Source organism: Cyclopterus lumpus, chromosome 19 (assembly GCF_009769545.1).
Source record: "Cyclopterus lumpus isolate fCycLum1 chromosome 19, fCycLum1.pri, whole genome shotgun sequence".
Classification (NCBI taxonomy): domain Eukaryota; kingdom Metazoa; phylum Chordata; class Actinopteri; order Perciformes; family Cyclopteridae; genus Cyclopterus; species Cyclopterus lumpus.
Window position 1 is genome coordinate 9669256 of NC_046984.1, and position 17602 is coordinate 9686857.

Consider the following 17602-nt stretch of genomic DNA (forward strand, 5'->3'; position numbering starts at 1 on the left):
TGCTGTGAACTTGTCTAATAATTCATTGATTTACATTACATGTAATAATCAAAACAAACTGAGCTCAATAGCTTTATTGTAAGTTTGTAATTGATTTATAATCACAACATCAACATTCATTTCAATATACAGGTTACAAAGGATGCATGCAGTCTTTTAAGAATACAGATTTGACTATATAAGAGACCTATAATTTGGTTTCTTTTCTGATATAGGAAAAATAATAATTTGTGCAAACATGTAACACAGGTGATAATGAACAACAACATACAAGAAATGCATAACATCAAATAAATTAAATCAAGGAAAGAATCCATTGCAGAAATATATATTATTCTTGATTTGAATATGCAAATAAGAACATGATTTAGTCAGGTATATGAGTCATTTCAGAGCTGACTGAAACTCAACTTCTCAAGTTAAATTGTTTTAGCTCCTGAATATGAGGGAGAAACAGAAATGATCAGAGAAGCCATGAATTAAGACTTCCTGCAGCATCCAATCCTGAAATTATCAAATGTTCCATGATTTCTAAGGTGGAGTATTGGCATAACAGCAGATCCCAAACTGGAAGTAATTGTGATAGGAATACCAAGAGTACATATGAAGATATTGATATTGCTAATCAGGGTCCTCCCGATTTCTAAGACAAGCATTGGAGGAAGGTAAGACAAGACTATCATCGCCAGGCTGTTGATGAGGGTCTGAATGGCTCTTTGCTTCTGCGGGTGGATGTTTTTTTTACCATGGTCAGACTTTATCAGTGAATGGAGGATGAAAGAATCGCAGATCCCAATTATTACAATAGCTATTATAAATGGCACATTGGTAAACATGGTGTAGTATACCCAGTAAACAGTTAAGTATACCATCCCAAAGGCCACTGTCAAAATCCAAACGATGCCAGCCATCACAACCCTGGGAGTCAGACTCTTCCTCTTGTGGTAGGTGATTGGATGAACCACAGCCAGGTAACAGTCCAGACAGATACAAGCCATCAGGAGGGGTCTCCCACATACGTTCAAGGCATAAACACTGTTCCAAATGGCTTCAAATGGCCAACTTTGCGAGATGAAATGATTTAATAATCCAGGTGGAATGAAGACCAAGAAGATAGCGTCCATGGCGGAGAGGTTCAGTACGAAAAGATCATTTGGTGTAAAGGGACTTCCTCTCCTGTATGCCTTAAACATATCCCAGAGGATGGAAATAGTTGCAGGAAAACCAAGAGCAAAGCACAACATTAGAAAAGAAGCCCAAACATATTTGGCCTCTTCATGATCTTTACAGTCAATAAAATTTAATTCTTCCCAGACAAATCCGGATGGAGAAGAGTTTTTGGAATGAAGATCTATCTTAAGCAACATTTTTTGAGCAGAGTCGTAGATTAAAGACCTAAGAGACACAGATATAGAATTTTAGAGCATGATAAACAAGAACCGTTCATGCTATACATCAAAAGGGTAAAGAACACACAGACATTTGCATTTGAAGAAACTGCTGTTGGATATGTACTGCACATTGTTTGAGTCTTTAGTTAATAATAAACAGACACATGCTGTACATTTTTTTATGAGGATTTTAAGGGATGTCTTTACTGATGAGCTGCTGTGTGTTGTTGCCTTGACGAAAGTGTCAAACATCTGTGGGAACTACTTTAAGTGTTTATGCATAGACATCAATCCACCTCATGAACGGGGGTCAGCGGCAAGTTTGCAAAACATATAGTTATGGAAAGGAGTAAACCCACAGAGCACATGAGATTCACCAAGGCCAATGTGGAGAGAAATAGACATAAACTGATGTTTTGTGTGTTTACACTGCATTCTCAGTTGATTCCTTCTGACCTGACAGCAAGCCAAAGTTCATATCATCAAAGTTATTACTATTCATACTGCGGGTTCCATGAATGTGTGGACAGAATGTCATCGCCATCCATCCATCCATCCAATAGCTACAGTAATTGTAGTGTCCTTAAGTTGATGTTGAATAAGAGCATTATCAAAGTCAGTACTGTAGCTTCCCCCCTCTAGTCACGGAGGATATCTGCACCACATTTCTTTGCACTCCATCCAGTAGTTGTCATTACATTTCATTAGTGGGCAAAATGTCAACTTGTCCGTGGCGCTGGAGTCAAAGATTGGGGATGCCCAAAGTCAGAGGAATGTATTCACTGCGGACCCGAAATGTCTGTATGAAATGTCATGGTGGTCTATTCAATAGAATGGAAACAAAGAGAAGAAAACACTACAAAAGATGTTACTGCTAATCATGTAACATATATAATAGGTGCTATACCAGAGAGTAGAAACTACAATTGTGGGTCTACCATACATTTAACATTGAAATGATTAAATATTAAAATGCCGAAATGACTTTATGTCATAAAATATCCATTGACCTCTCTCTGTTCATCAGAAGTGAAATCAAGGAAAGAATCACATAAAACACATACTGATGGGACTATGGCACGACACTTTCCATGATCTAAATATGCAAAGAATAACAGGATTCAGTCAGGAATATTACTTTTGGGGGGGGGGGGGGGTTTAAAGTGTGTATTATAGTTTCTAAATCACCTGATTAGGTAAGAGGGCGAAACAGCAAAGATCAGAGGAGCCATGAATTAAGACTTCCTGCAGCATCCAAGGTTGAAACAATTACATGTTCCAAGATTTCTAAGGTGGAGTATTGACATGACAACGGATCCCAAAATGGAAGTAATTGTCATAGTAAAACCAATAGTACATATGAAGATATTGATATTGCTAATCAGGGGCCTCCCGATTTCTAAGACAAGCATTGGAGGAAGGTAAGACAAAACTGTCATCGCCAGGCTGTTGATGAGGGTCTGAATGGCTCTTTGCTTCTGCGGGTGGATGTTTTTTTTACCATGGTCAGACTTTATCAGTGAATGGAGGATGAAAGAATCACAGATCCCAATTGTTACAATAGCTATTATAAATGGCACAATAGAAAATATGGTGTAGTATAGCTCATAGAAAATAAAGTATGAGATCCCAAAGGCCACTGTCAAAATCCAAACGATGCCAGCCATCACAACCCTGGGAGTCAGACTCTTCCTCTTGTGGTAGGTGATTGGATGAACCACAGCCAGGTAACAGTCCAGACAGATATAAGCCATCAGGAGGGGTCTCCCACATACGTTCAAGGCATAAACACTGTTCTAAATGGCTTCAAATGGCCAACTTTGCGAGATGAAATGATTTAATAATCCAGGTGGAATGAAGACCAAGAAGATGGCGGAGAGGTTCAGTACGAAAAGATCATTTGGTGTAAAGGGACTTCCTCTCCTGTATGCCTTAAACATATCCCAGAGGATGGCAATAGTTGCAGGAAAACCAAGAGCAAAGCACAGCGTTATAAAAAAAGCCCAAACATATTTGGCCTCTTCATGGTCTTCACAGTCAACAAAATTGGATGGGGTGGAGTTGTTGGACAAAAGCCGGGAATGAAGATGTATCCGAGGCAACATTATTGAGCAGAGTGGTAGTTTAAAGACTAAGAGACACAGATATGCTAAATTTTTTAAATGCAGAATAAATTAACACACACGCACTACACACTGCATGGTAGAAACTTGCATTCTCCACATACTGTACCGTGTTATGAGGTTTTGTAGAAAAGGTTTTACTGAGGTGCTGCTGCGTCGTGTTGATGTCAAACATCCGTGGGAGCTGTTTGTGTGCCTGTTTGATGTCAGTGGCAGTTTTGCAATGATATATTTATGGAAAATAGCAGACCCAAAGAGCACGGGCTCTCAAGGGAACAAAAAGTACTTTCCTTTAACGTTGATTCATCAAGGGTGATGCAAATGTCATCCGAATTTGCAAGCAATATGTTGTGGAAACTCATTTATAAAACCCTGCTGTTTTAGCTGTTAGCAGGTGGGGAAACAAAGTGTGTGGCAACTTAAACACGTTGTACATTACAGGCAAATTAGGTGTCAGAGCTTAGTTTTGTTAATACAAATGTGCTGTCATTGTTGATTAACCATCCGGCAAGTATTGTTGAGGTTAATCTGAAAACACAGGATTAAATAAACTATCACTACCAAGGATCTGTTTGATAAGATCCAAGGCCAAGGAGCAGCTGATAGGACCAAGTGGTGCCCTCGAGTGTACTGCTGGCATTGGCAGCTTTACTGGTGTGCTCAGGTGCATGCATATACACTGTGACCATTCTGCTAGCATTAAAGTAGAATGGTCAGAGTCGATTAAATGTGGGAACAAATTTAAACAAATGAATGACCTAATTCATTTTTTTTAAATTCTAAATAGATGTGTTTCCAAATTGGGAAAAAAAGACCTCAATCCTCCTATATGCACAAGGGCAGTTTTTTCTTTGCGGAAATTTTCATTTTAAAGTGCGGCGCACATCCAGTCAGGACCTGTAATGCTGCATTCACTGCTTGTCGTAAACTCTCGTTACGTGAGGTTGTATGCCAATCTAGAACTCGTTGATATTCAAGACGTGGGCAGAAACAGATCAAGCACACTAGAACAGTACTTATCAACTGACTGTCACATAAACCTCTTATCTTATTATCACGAAGTCAAGTATCAAACTCATATTTTGCCCAAGAACTACTTCCCGGGCCTTTAGTACTTTGTTGTACGATATTCGTACCACCTTTTGAAGGCAGCACCAGCATCCTCGATGACGCTCAGCGGCGCATTATTTTTATCCTCCTGTCGCCGCCATTGCTGCCATGCCACGAACATCTTTGAGCAGCTGTGTGCGGTTAATTTGATACATTTCACAGATCTTTTGTTTTTTTAATCGTGAAGCTTTTACCGTGGAGAAAGCATCCCGATTATACTCAACTAACAAAGCGAGCTCACTACGGTAGAAATCACAGTTAGCCAAGACAATAAGTTAGCTAACTGTCGAACGTCCTTTTGTAAAATAAGCTAGCATATGTGTTGCTAGCGACGCACTCGGGGTCCCGTTTTCCTGCTCGTAATTTCTCCAATAGAGATTATTTGTAGACTCATTGACGATGTCGCTACACGGTAAACGTAAAGAAATCTACAAATACGAGGCGCCATGGACAGTTTACGCCATGAACTGGAGCGTCCGACCCGACAAACGGTTCCGCCTCGCGCTCGGCAGCTTTGTGGAGGAGTACAATAACAAGGTACATTCATCTCGTCTCACATGACCAGTGATGGCGACACTCTTGTACCTAAACCTTAAATATATCTGATCCAACCAGGTGTAACTACTGTATGACTCAAAACTGTTATGTTTATTTGCAGTAGAAATACCCCCCTCCCCCCGCCCCCCATGCCTCCTGTCAACCGATGTTATGAAAATGATTCCTGATATAATACTGCTTAAAGGGGGCTATTACACTAGAATGTATGACAGTAATAGCAAACTGCGTTTATAAGATGTGTTGTGAGCAGTTTGTCCTCATTTGAGGTTGCAACATGAATGTAAAGACATTTTCCATTTCAATGCAATGGGGGAAAGGAGTTGCAGACGTTTTAAAACTGGTTAGTGATTTGATAAATTAATTACAAATAATTATTTACTTGAGGTTTTTTTTCCTCACTTGAAATGTCTTTTCTGAATTTGTTATTTAATTTGATTACAGATTGTATTGGTGTAATTAGTGCTAACGGTTTTATTGTCAGAATGTATGTAACTAACTTTAAAACTAACTAGTAACTATTATAAATCAGGACCCGGAATAATTAAGCAGTGCTGTTAGGCTGTCTGCATCTGACACATTTGTTTGACAAATTCCCAAACATTCCCAATATAATGTCTTAATGTGATCAGTTTTATGTATGAGTCCTAACTTCTGACTTTTTGCAGAGTATTTCATTGTCAATTAGTTATTACAATTTTCATTAGTCTATTTTCTTTTCGACAGAACAGTGATTATCATAGCTATGAATACCAACTGCATTTATTAGTTGACAAAGTTGCTATCAGCACAAGCAGAAATGGTGGTATGACAAAGGACTAGAAAGGAAAATGTTCAGGTTGAATATTAGAGGTTAGGGGGGTTTATTATAATCTTTCTCTAACTGGATTATTCCATCTGAGGATCCCTGGAGTCATCACCTCCTTTCACACCCTTGACTGTGTCTCGGTAACGTTATACTGACTCACTCAAGGTGAGTTGTTGTTGTTTATTTACAGGTCCAGATAGTTGGTCTGGAGGAGGAGAACTCAGAGTTTGTGTGTCGAAACACTTTCGACCACCCCTACCCCACCACCAAGGTCATGTGGATTCCAGACAGCAAAGGGGTGTACCCTGACCTGCTGGCCACGAGTGGAGACTACCTGAGAATCTGGAGGGTAAGAGGACCCGTCTCACTTGCAACTATGTCCTCCTGTAGTCAAATATTAAAGAGCCTTTATAAGATACTCACTACCAGGCATGATATACTGTTTATCCACACTCCATGTTCAGGAGTGTGGATAAACCACACTCCATGTTCAGGATGAACCATGTGGGGCAAGCATCCAGTTTATAACTACAGCTCTCAAATGCAGTAGCATAAAACCAAAATAGTGTTTTGTTCTTCCTTTTCTTTGAATTTTATAGACACAGGGATTCAGATACTCTGTTTATTACACAATTATTTTTCTTGGGAATATTATCTCAAACTACAATGCTGATGAAGACTAGTGAAGCCCACAATAGAACAAATAATATTTCAGCTAGAATGCAAACCAATAGTTTTTTTAAACTTGTTTTCTTATTTCTTTATCCCCATTCTTTGGGGTAATGTAAAAAAAACTGTTGTGTATGAACAAACTGAAGTGCAGGAATATACAGAATAAACTGCCTTTCTCCTGACAGGTGGGCGAAACAGAGACCCGACTGGAGTGCCTGCTCAACAATAACAAGAACTCAGACTTTTGTGCACCACTCACGTCCTTTGACTGGAACGAGGTGGACCCAAACTTGTTAGGTAAAAACTCAGTGCAGGCTTACCTCTGGGTAACATTATCAACCTAGTTATTTTTTGGCAAATCCCTCAGAAAACGACATAAAATATGACTGTTACTAATATGAAGTCATTATTTGAAATGTGGGGTGACATTATGTTTGTGTGCGTGTATATATGTGTTCTATGCAGGTACTTCCAGTATTGATACTACCTGTACGATCTGGGGGTTGGAGACTGGTCAGGTGCTGGGCAGGGTCAACTTAGTGTCAGGTCATGTCAAGACGCAGCTCATTGCACATGACAAAGAGGTACATGTTATAACCTGATGGATCAAACCCTCAATTTATTGTGTTAAATGAAGTGGAACTTGAACATAATCTTGGGGGTAACCTTCCCATAACATGCTCTTCATTTAGCTGAACTCACTGTCTGGTTGTATTGCAGGTGTATGACATCTCCTTCAGCCGAGCAGGTGGTGGCAGGGATATGTTTGCATCAGTGGGAGCAGACGGCTCGGTCCGAATGTTTGATCTCCGTCACCTTGAACACAGCACCATCATCTATGAAGACCCCCAGCACCACCCACTGCTCCGGCTCTGCTGGAACAAGCAGGACCCCAACTACCTGGTCACCATGGCGATGGATAGCATGGAGGTTAGTGCTGCTCCCTTTTTGAAGACATGCTATATGATTTTTAAGTCATGAGGAACATCATTTTTTGCATCATCTTCTTTTTTTGACTACGTAAAACACTTCATATTTCTTTAAGCAATCACTCTACATGTTGAAAGCGAATAATGTAAAACTCCCAAATTTAGTTTGAGATGTATCAAGCTTCTTTTTTTTATAGACTTCGTTTAAGGATTGATTTAGAATGATATAATAAGTGCTTTGAAACTGGGCATGAAGATATATCAAGCCTCTCTTCGTCCAATATTATTTGCTGCCAGTTAATGTCTCCAATAATTTCTTCTTATTCTCAGGTGGTGATCTTAGATGTGCGTGTGCCCTGTACTCCGGTGGCCAGACTCAACAACCACAGGGCCTGTGTCAATGGAATCGCCTGGGCGCCGCACTCCTCCTGTCACATCTGTACAGCAGGTATGCAGATTTGATTGAACACACAGTTTGCAATATTCACACAGTAGCAAAATGAGAGGAGAACGAGTTTGCAACCTCACTGCAATAACTGACATAGAGATCAAGAGGGAGTCGGTCTTACGCGTCATAGGAGAGGTCAACAAAGCTCAATAAATACACAAATTGGAGAAAAGCGCCAGTTGATAGAGTCGTCTCAGTTAGAATTGTTCAAATTTTACACAAACAGGCTTTAAGTACTGTTTGAAGAAGGTCATTTTCTTTAGTTAAAGGGTCAGTGTGTGATATATGATAATGATATATTGGCAGAAATGGATTAAAATATTCATAACTGTTTTCACCTAAAACTAAGAATCTTCATGATCGATAAAATGTTTTCTTTACCTTATTTTAGAATGAGCCCTTCATATTGACATAGGTAGCAGTTACTGGCTCTAAAAAGGGCCTTAAATGTTTTTACATTAGCTGAAGGCCTCTTTAGTTCTCCGGCACGATTGTAAAACTGTGTTAATGTGAGCCATCGTGGTAACGCCAGCTGCCATCTGAATTTTGTTTTCCGAAAATTGTTGGTCCTGAAAGATACCATGGCGTTACCACAGTTTCGCCTTCAGTGTCTCACATTACTGCAGTCTTGCAACGGGAGGGGTATTATTAAGTTGGTTGAAATCTGCAGATTTCCTGTCGTTCGAGTAACGGCTGATTGATTAAGTCAGGTTATCTCTGCAATACCTCCTCAATTCACAACAAAAACATAAATAAGGTGGTAGCTGATTAAAGGGAGCATGCCTGCAAGTGGACTGCTTGCTGTTTGTCACTTTCAGTAAATAGCACATGAGTAAATGTGTGTTTTCTGTTTAAAAAAGTAGTAACGTTGGAAGATAGCAAGCACAACTCTCCCATCTTTTAAGTGGTTAAATGTGTCCAAGCTGATATGTAGAGAACAGCTGAGAGGTACCTGGTATGTTTACATAACGTAACCCGTGGCCCGTGTTCACTGCCATCATTATGGTTGTTTTTGAATTATTTCTTCTTCAGCCCACTGACATTACATATTTAAAAAAAATAAAATTGATTTCCATTTTGCTGCGTATTCAGTACTCGCCAGACAGAGACGGTGCTTTGTTTTCCACAATCGAATTTTCATTTTCATATTTGCATGTGTTATTTTGACTATTTTACTAAACAGATGATCTGCTGTCCCCCCGGCAGGTCATCTGTCTCAATCTCCTTATGTCCTCTGCACACTCATGCAGTTTGCACATTGCATTATTGGTCCTGTAGTTACAAAACACAGATGTTTTTTGAATTAGAAAAGTCCACTCAGCAAAGTGTACCTGCAACGACTACTTCTGTAATGTGTGATTGAATGAATACAAACAGTTGAGGGTCTCGGCTGCATCTCACAGGGGTAACTGCGACCTGAAGCGCTTATTTGTGCTTCAGGTCGCATTTTTTATTTTTATATATTTTATGCCCCAAATCGAGTATGATGACCAATAAAAAGGCACTGAAAACGTATTTACATTTAGCAACCTAGGCGGAGCATAGTGTGCTCCTCTCTTTCTCTGACAAGGAAATATTTGTACACATATTCTCCTTATTGACAGAAAAATACAACCGTACACCTTCTGAATTAAAGTTTCAAGTCAATTGAAATAGTGTCAATAAAATACGCTTTAAAAAAAAAAGTGTGAATCACTGAAAGTGTAAAAGGAGTATATATTGGCACAAAACATATTTGGCTCATGGGTCTGAGATTATCGGTGGAGTCAGAGATGTGCGTGCACACACAATCTCACACTCGTAACTGAATACATGATATCGTGGTGGAGATAAAAACAGTTCTTTACCATATTCAGGCCGGTGACATGCAGTGTTTAGTGACATTATTTTCTTCTTGTTAAAATAATATAAATTGATTCAAATCAAAACTCTTCCCCTTCTGTCTTTCTAGCGGAGGACCACCAGGCTCTAATCTGGGACATCCAGCAGATGCCCCGGGCCATTGAGGACCCTATACTGGCCTACACAGCTGAGGGAGAGATCAATAATGTCCAGTGGGCCACCACCCAGCCCGACTGGATCGCTATCTGCTACAACAACTGCCTGGAAATCCTCAGAGTCTGAGCTTCAGCCAGGAAAAAAATGAGGCAACTCAAAAACATTGTCAATTGAATTATCAAGCGGTTTAAGAAGGATGCTCGTATTGGGTTCATGTTGATACAGATTATGAGTGAGAACGACAGTCAGCGGTTGACTTTTTGATACAAAATCAAGACGTCCTGTATCAGAAGGAGCGCCAAAACAAAAATGGTAACCAAGTCTCAAGAAACTGTTGTGTACAGATGTGAACCCAGGTTCAATAGCCCTCAAGCTTTCAGTTTGTTGTCTCTCAGACAAAACAGTCTAGTCAGTTTCATGTTTTTATATGCTATTATGGTGCATTGTATGTGTAGGTTTACCCATTACAACGTCTTCAACCATTCATTTTTATGATGCAGCTAAAATGTAGTTTAGCCACATTTAAAAGTGGATTGAATGTGGTTTTAAGTGTTCATATATTCAATTGTTTTTTAACCTAAATATATGTGTTCTATTCAACTGAATATCATTTGTGATCTCTTTGTGCAACAATTTACAGGTATTAAAACTAGGGTTGGTAGTCTTGAGAAACTAGCTAAATTGTTATAGATCACGATAATGATCCAACTGAAAAACCCAGTCCAGTGTTGCCATCTCTGGCAGAACTAAATCATAAAGACGCTTCAGGCCTCTCCCCCCAAATTATAATGATGTATGTAAACATGTAATGAATGTAAACAACGAACATGGATATTGTTACTAACTCACAGCTGTTTAGCTAGCAGCTTATGGGATGTGATGTGCGTTGAGTTTACAGGCAGGTAGCTCGTCCAATCACTACATCGGGGCCCAATTAAATGATTTAACGTGCTTATTACAGTTCTGCTAAAGCCACAGATATGTTGATTAATTGATTGCTGCCAGAATTTAATGAGCATTTCAACAATCAAAAATAGCTTCTTTTCTTTCTTTTTTTAAAGTTATTTTATTCATATGACCATTCATTTCTTCTTTTAAATAAACAGTCCCTTGCAGTTTAAAACATTCTACAGTTTTATATCCAGACAGTTATTTCACACTGAGGTGAAACAAATTGATACAAATCCTTAGTACAGATTTACAGTTATAAACGATGGGTTGAAAAAGTGTTTTCTTCAGTTACTGTTTAATACTGAGACAACGCTGCCTGAAGTACACCATACACAATCTCATTGTAAAAACAAATGCTGTGAGTCCTGTTGTGATATTACATTATGTTGTGATATTGGGATGGAAAGCAGTGGGTGAACAGGAGCTATTTCTTACTCGCTGTAGATGTTTCAGTACAGGGTCATGTGTGATTATTTGCTAAACATAAAGTCAGAAAAACACTTCGAAAAAAACGTTCATGATACATTTTCACAAACAGATCCAATGAAGCAGAACCTGTGTCGGCCAGTAATGAAATAGAAAGCGCGGGAAAGAAATGACAGTGTGTGGTAATTTAGAAAAAGGGTTGCCACTCCATATAGTATACACACCAGAGAACAACACCCTGTGGAACATGTGTGTTGTATAAAGCGCTTTTGTTAAAGAAAAAATATCACAGAAATTGTCTTTAGATTTTCTTAAAGGAACAGTTTGACATGTAGGAAATTCATATTACCCTTTCTGCTGAGAATTAGGTGGGAAGATATATATATATATCTATATATATATATATATACATTATATATGTATATATATATATATACATTATATATGTATATATATATGTATATATATATACATATATATATATACATATACATATATATATATACATATATACATATATATATACATATACATATATATATATACATATACATATATATATATATATATATATATAGATGGAAGCTTTGGGGATGGCATGCACAACATTTACTAAAGCGTGATAAATGAAACGGGACGAGATGTTAAGAAAATGTGTGCTCTCGTGTGTTAGAAAGTGTTTTTTTTTAAAGTATGATAATTGTGTTGCAATCACCTGTTAGTGTAGTCCAGTGTCAACACTTTATGAAATGGAAACCCTCAATCTGATTTTGAGTCCCTTTATTTGCAGTTGACAGCTGAATCTGGGACTAGTCTCACGGTTCCTTCCAGACTTCTATAAGTAGCAGTGTATCACTACTTTTAATGCCACAATGGTTGCCACTAAAACGTTATGACTGAAGGTTTTCAGATGACAGACAGCACGGGGTCTGAGAGGTGTTTCTTGATCTCAGCAAGTCCTGGCCTGATGTCCAGGTTCCCCGGCAGCGAGGGGGAGCGCAGGCCGCAGCACAGCCTGGGGCCTTCCATGACCCACGCCTGGGGAGTCTCAGTTTCAGGGGTGGCGGTCATGAACATGGTGTCGTCTGACGCTACGGTCACGTGGATACCGCTGGACACGGACTCCTGGGACCTCTCGGTGAATTGAAGGTCAGCCTGAGCAGAGCTCTGAAGTGAAGAAATCACATACTTTTTTAAATTCTTGAGCAAAATGTTAGAAACAAATAGTGTTATTATTCTCTACCAGTGTGGGTACCCGGGTGTCCATCTGTTTGGGGGCAATGGGGTACATGCTGTGCAGCACTGGGGTCCCGGACCCATTCAGGCCAGGTGATTCAGTTGGGAGGGTACTCGACGATACAGTGCTGTAAGCAGGAGGTACAATCTGCCTCTGAAGAAGCTGGAGAATAACGTTGATGTCGGCTGTCATGCGAGTCTCCAGTCTGGGCAATTAAAGACAATGAGAATGGTTATTAAGGGAAGTAACAATATCCAAGAATCTTCTTTCCAGCCAATGGAATGGAAACTAAATAAAAGAGAGACATGAGATTTGTTCTAAGCATTGGCCTGGGGATTTGAATTTTTTTTTTGACTAGTGACCTAATCAGCACTTTTTTTATTATACCACACACTACCTCCCAATATTTAGAAAACAGCTGAGAGCATCACTGACTTCACCTGTTGAGCTGTGAATGTAAAACCTCAAGTCGAGACTCCAGCTCACTGGGCCGTTCTTCTGTGAACGGCGGTGGGTGGTATGAGCGGACGGATGAAGATCGCCATGCACGAGTGGAAAACTGTTGTGACTGACGTTCTGGCCAATATTGATACATCCCCGGCACATTCAAAGATGAATCTGAGAAAAAATAAAAAGCCATTGGATTTTATCAAAGTGACCATCAACAGCTGTAGTTACCTATAGCATGTTTAATACTTCATAAGACACCCTGTATATCTTTTCCAGGACAGACTTCAATCAGCATCCATCTACCTGGGTCCAACACTGCTTCCCTCCCCACTGAGGTGTCACTTTGGAGGATCACCTGCACTGCAGAGGGGGAATAGTCCCGTCTGGCCTCTTCTGAGGGGTAAAGCTCCTCTTCGGCACTGGGGCCAAGAGGTTTAGCCAGGTCTTCACTAGACTGGGAGCATGGGGACCCACAGCTACAGCGGTCATCCCAGTGGGTCTGAGGAGGTGACTGACGATGCCGGAGGGGGTACGAGTCTTCATGATCGATTCCATCTGTTCACATGAAAGCATTCAATTACTCCATACCTTCTGCAATATTTCCACATTAGTCCAGTTAAGTTATCAATCAAATCAATACCTATCCATTGTTGTATTCTTTTGTTAGGTTAGACAGGGAGTTTGATGATTTTAGCAGCCTATACCACGGATTACCCATCAGAGCCTTAGTGACAAATCGTACCTGGCCTGATTCGGCAGTCCAGGGAGTGGATTTTGTGTCTTGACTTTTGCCGGTACCCACAGTCATCACCGGAGTCATCAGTTGTTATTATTGGTGGTACTTGATCAGCCTGACCAACACAGGAAGAAAAACGGAAGTAGTTAGCCATAATTCTTGTAGAGTGGGAGTATTTTGTGTCTCATCTCAAATAACTGCTAACATACATCTCTCAGGTCAAAAGTTATCTCCAAGTTCCTCCAGAATGTATCTGCAAAGCTGGGGTACATATCAAGGACCTCCAGCAGGTCGTCCCTCTGGATGCGGTGCAGGTCACAGTAGGTGATGGTGTGCACGTCTGAATTGGACTTCCCCGGCTCATCGTATAGGTGGATCTGCTCTCCAAAGATGTCATTCTTTTCTGCAAGAGCAGGCATATTATTCTTAATATTATTATAATTAGATTATGTTTTTGGCGCATTTTCGAGACACAAAGGTCAAATTGTTTACAGTTAGATACCTAGTATGGCGACAGCCACTTCATCCTTGATGACCTGGATGGAACCACGTGAGATGAAAAAGAGAGAGTCCAGGATGTCTCCATAGTGGATCAGAGTATCTCCTGGAGGAGCGTGGACTGTCTTGAACCTCATACCCAAAGCGCGCAGACAGGCTTGACTGCCTCCATGGAAAGCCTTACTATTCTGCATAAGAGATCTGTTCAAGTGCAAACAGATGTCTGCCTGCAAAGAGTCTGGAAATCCCTTTAACACCTGAATAAGTGAAGAAAAGTCAACTGAACAATACTGAACAACCTTTACAGCAGTTAAAAGTTAAGGTGAGACTTTTAAGATTACAATCGGTTCTGCCACTTTTAACTTACACCATTCATGTTGATGCCATTTGTGTAGGACCAGGCATGCTGGAAGTACTCCTCCAGCCTTTGGCGAAGGCAACCAGGGATTTGGTGGAATCGGATGAACTCCTTCACTCGCAGCATCTGGGTGTGGTAGCGGGTTGTACCAGAGTACAGCCGCTGGATGATGGCGGACACGTTCCCAAATATGCTGGCATACATGAGAGCTGTGACAGAAGAAGCAATAAGGACACAGTGGGCCAAATGCTACAAAGGGGTTATGAAAATAGGTTCTGTATAATAAGGGACTGTACACAAATTATTAAAAAGGGAGGGTCCTAAAAGGGGAAGAGTTTGTTTTGTTTTTTCTTAGGTTAACATATTAGGATTACATTTTAAGATGAATACTTAGTTATTATTAGTGAACCCAGTTGTACCAATACTGTTACATTATTTTTAAATATTAACGCGAAGGTATTGCAGTTTTGGGGGAAGATCCACAAAAATTTAGAACGTTGTAAAGGGTTCAGACCCACTAATTTCCATGCGTTCCTTAACAGCATTATTCAACTCACAGCCAATGACCATGACGCAGATGGAGAAGATCTTCTCTGAGTTGGTGTTCGGAGAGACGTTACCGAAGCCCACGCTCGTCAAACTGCTCAAGGTGAAGTAAAGAGCCGTTACATACTTGTCTTTGACTGATGGACCCGAGGTGGAGTCACTGTCGTTGTATGACTTGCCCAGTTGTTCAGCCAGGTTGTCCAGCCAGCCGGTCTCTGTGTAAGGCCTCTCCACAAAGCCAATAGCGTACCAAATGCAGGCGAGCCAATGGGCGATGAGCACAAAGGTGCACATGAGCAAGAACAGGACAGCAGTCCCATATTCAGAATACCGGTCCAGCTTTCTTGCCACGCGGACCAATCGGAGCAGCCGAGCTGTTTTCAGCAGACTTGTTAAGGTTGCCATCTTTGGAGTCCATTAACAACAGAGAAGAGAGGATGTTAGGCAGGGAAATGGCCATTCAATTTACAGTAGCTTGGGAGAACTCAAAGACGAAGTTTAGACACTTTAGGCAGAGTTCTTACCTCGTCAGATCCTGATCCGTAAATGATTAGGTCGAAAGGGATCGCTGCGAACAGATCAATAGGGAACCAGCCTTTGATATAGTGCTTGGCTATCCGGCTCGGCAGTGTGACCACCTCGTCGTTTTGGTCCACGTACGTTGTGCGAAGGTTGATGACGATATCCACAATAAACAGCACATCCACCAAAAGGTCCGCCACATTCAGAGGGTTGCATGTGTAGCCACAGCCCCTTTGGCGTAAATCCCTGTGTTCATCCAGGAGGAAGGTAGCTGAGTAAGGAGTGAAAACAGCTGTGTAGAGGACCAGAAGGAGAATAATCCAGTCCCAAAATGCCTTGAAGGAGCTGTAGTGAAGCAAGATCCACCATGTTGTCTCTGGCACCTGCAGTTTGTATTCAGGCAGTACATCAGACTCCAAAGAAAGTACCAAAACAAAAACAATCCATCCGTATGCAATGATTCTTATATATGAACATAATTTGCACTGTTTTATTGCATTTTGGCAAATTAATGCTATTAAATTAACTAATCATAAAACAGCATTCTTCTGAATTTTTGCTTCAAAGGAAAAACAGGTACATTCTCTGAACGAATACTAACCCACGGACCTTTCTAGAAGATGTCATATTTTGACCAACTTCTCGGTGGAGGCTGCATGCGCTGGTTTTGCGACCTTGTAGGTCCAGCAAGTCCTTGACCATCTTGTCATTGGTGACGCTCAACAGTGGCGAGACTTGAGTAAAGATAACATCCATATAGTATAATTATTTTCAGCTAGTTAAAGAGCGAACACAATGTTGTGCTGTAATCAGCCACGCGAGAACTAACTGAGTGCCGAATGCTGGTGAGCTGGAGGGCTGTAATGATGAGTTGTCACAATCACACAACTGAGTTCATGTGCTGCCACAGTCCTCGTGTTCTCGTTAATCCAATTTTATAATTAACATTTGCAGCCCTGACGAACGTCACTGACCTCACAAACAGACTACCTGGTATACAATAGCAAGATATATACTGTATATAGATGTACCCATAAACTAACAGGAATCAACAAGTGACCCCAAGCAGCAAGGTCACCGGTTGTTGCAAACACTCGCAGTGGTTTCATATCCATCACATCCCATAGAAGCAGTGATGCAGAAGCTGAGCCCCGGGGCTCCAGCAGTAACTACAGTCTGAATTGAGCTGTGGCTCAATCTAACTTTGCTTTTCACGGCCAGAAGAAAAACACCCAGTGACCAAACATCTACTGATTTTTCCACTAGTGGGTTAATACCGTCAGTTTTCCAACATGGCAATGTTCTGGGAGTCTCAACATGTGATTAATGACACTGGCAAGCAGGGAACGCATCGTGGGGCGTTTGAAATTTGGTAGTCAATCGTTTAGTGAATTAATTTCGAGCTCTTAAAAATAGGACTGCTAGTGGCTGTCAGCCCATGTGAGGTTCTCGGCCCCCCGTACCTGTGTGACCTTCTCTTTGACTTTCTGAGAGCGGTCCTTCACCTTGGGGGAGCTGAGCAGCTCCATCCTGGGAGCTGGAGGTGAGCAGCATTCAGGGCCCCTGCTGGCTGGTCCCCCACTCTTCATAAGGTCTGAGCCAGACATGGAGCTCTGCTGGCCTACAGGTGGTCGGAAAACACATTTTAAGAAAGTATTAAGTCCGAAGAGATATTTGTTTTTATTTTTGTACTCTTATTTTGTACTTTTTCATCCTATTATTCTTGAAAGACATTGGTCTACTAATGCTATAACTACAATTATAGTATTCAATAACACAAATAACTACATTCATTTTCTCATTATATCGCTTTCTTGCTGTAGTGGACTTGTACTATGATTCTT

At 40.7% G+C, this 17602-nt stretch overlaps 2 protein-coding genes across 2 annotated transcripts; one reads left to right on the top strand and one right to left on the bottom strand.

The window, feature by feature from the left end:
* Positions 1 to 4651: 4651 nt before the first annotated feature.
* LOC117749031 (DDB1- and CUL4-associated factor 7-like) lies at positions 4652 to 11159 on the top strand. The gene is made up of 7 exons (XM_034559232.1): positions 4652 to 5161; positions 6178 to 6336; positions 6845 to 6956; positions 7125 to 7243; positions 7380 to 7589; positions 7919 to 8036; positions 9988 to 11159. The coding sequence occupies exons 1-7, from the start codon at positions 5024 to 5026 to the stop codon at positions 10158 to 10160; spliced, it is 1029 nt and encodes a 342-aa protein (XP_034415123.1). The 5' UTR covers positions 4652 to 5023; the 3' UTR covers positions 10161 to 11159.
* A 1158-nt stretch (positions 11160 to 12317) lies between these two features.
* Positions 12318 to 17287, bottom strand: LOC117749097 (potassium voltage-gated channel subfamily H member 6). The gene is made up of 11 exons (XM_034559311.1): positions 17223 to 17287; positions 15743 to 16196; positions 15248 to 15641; positions 14700 to 14899; positions 14337 to 14589; positions 14044 to 14237; positions 13841 to 13949; positions 13402 to 13653; positions 13089 to 13266; positions 12655 to 12853; positions 12318 to 12578 (listed from the first exon to the last, which is right to left on the bottom strand). The coding sequence occupies exons 1-11, from the start codon at positions 17285 to 17287 to the stop codon at positions 12318 to 12320; spliced, it is 2559 nt and encodes an 852-aa protein (XP_034415202.1).
* Between the last annotated feature and the right edge of the window lie 315 nt (positions 17288 to 17602).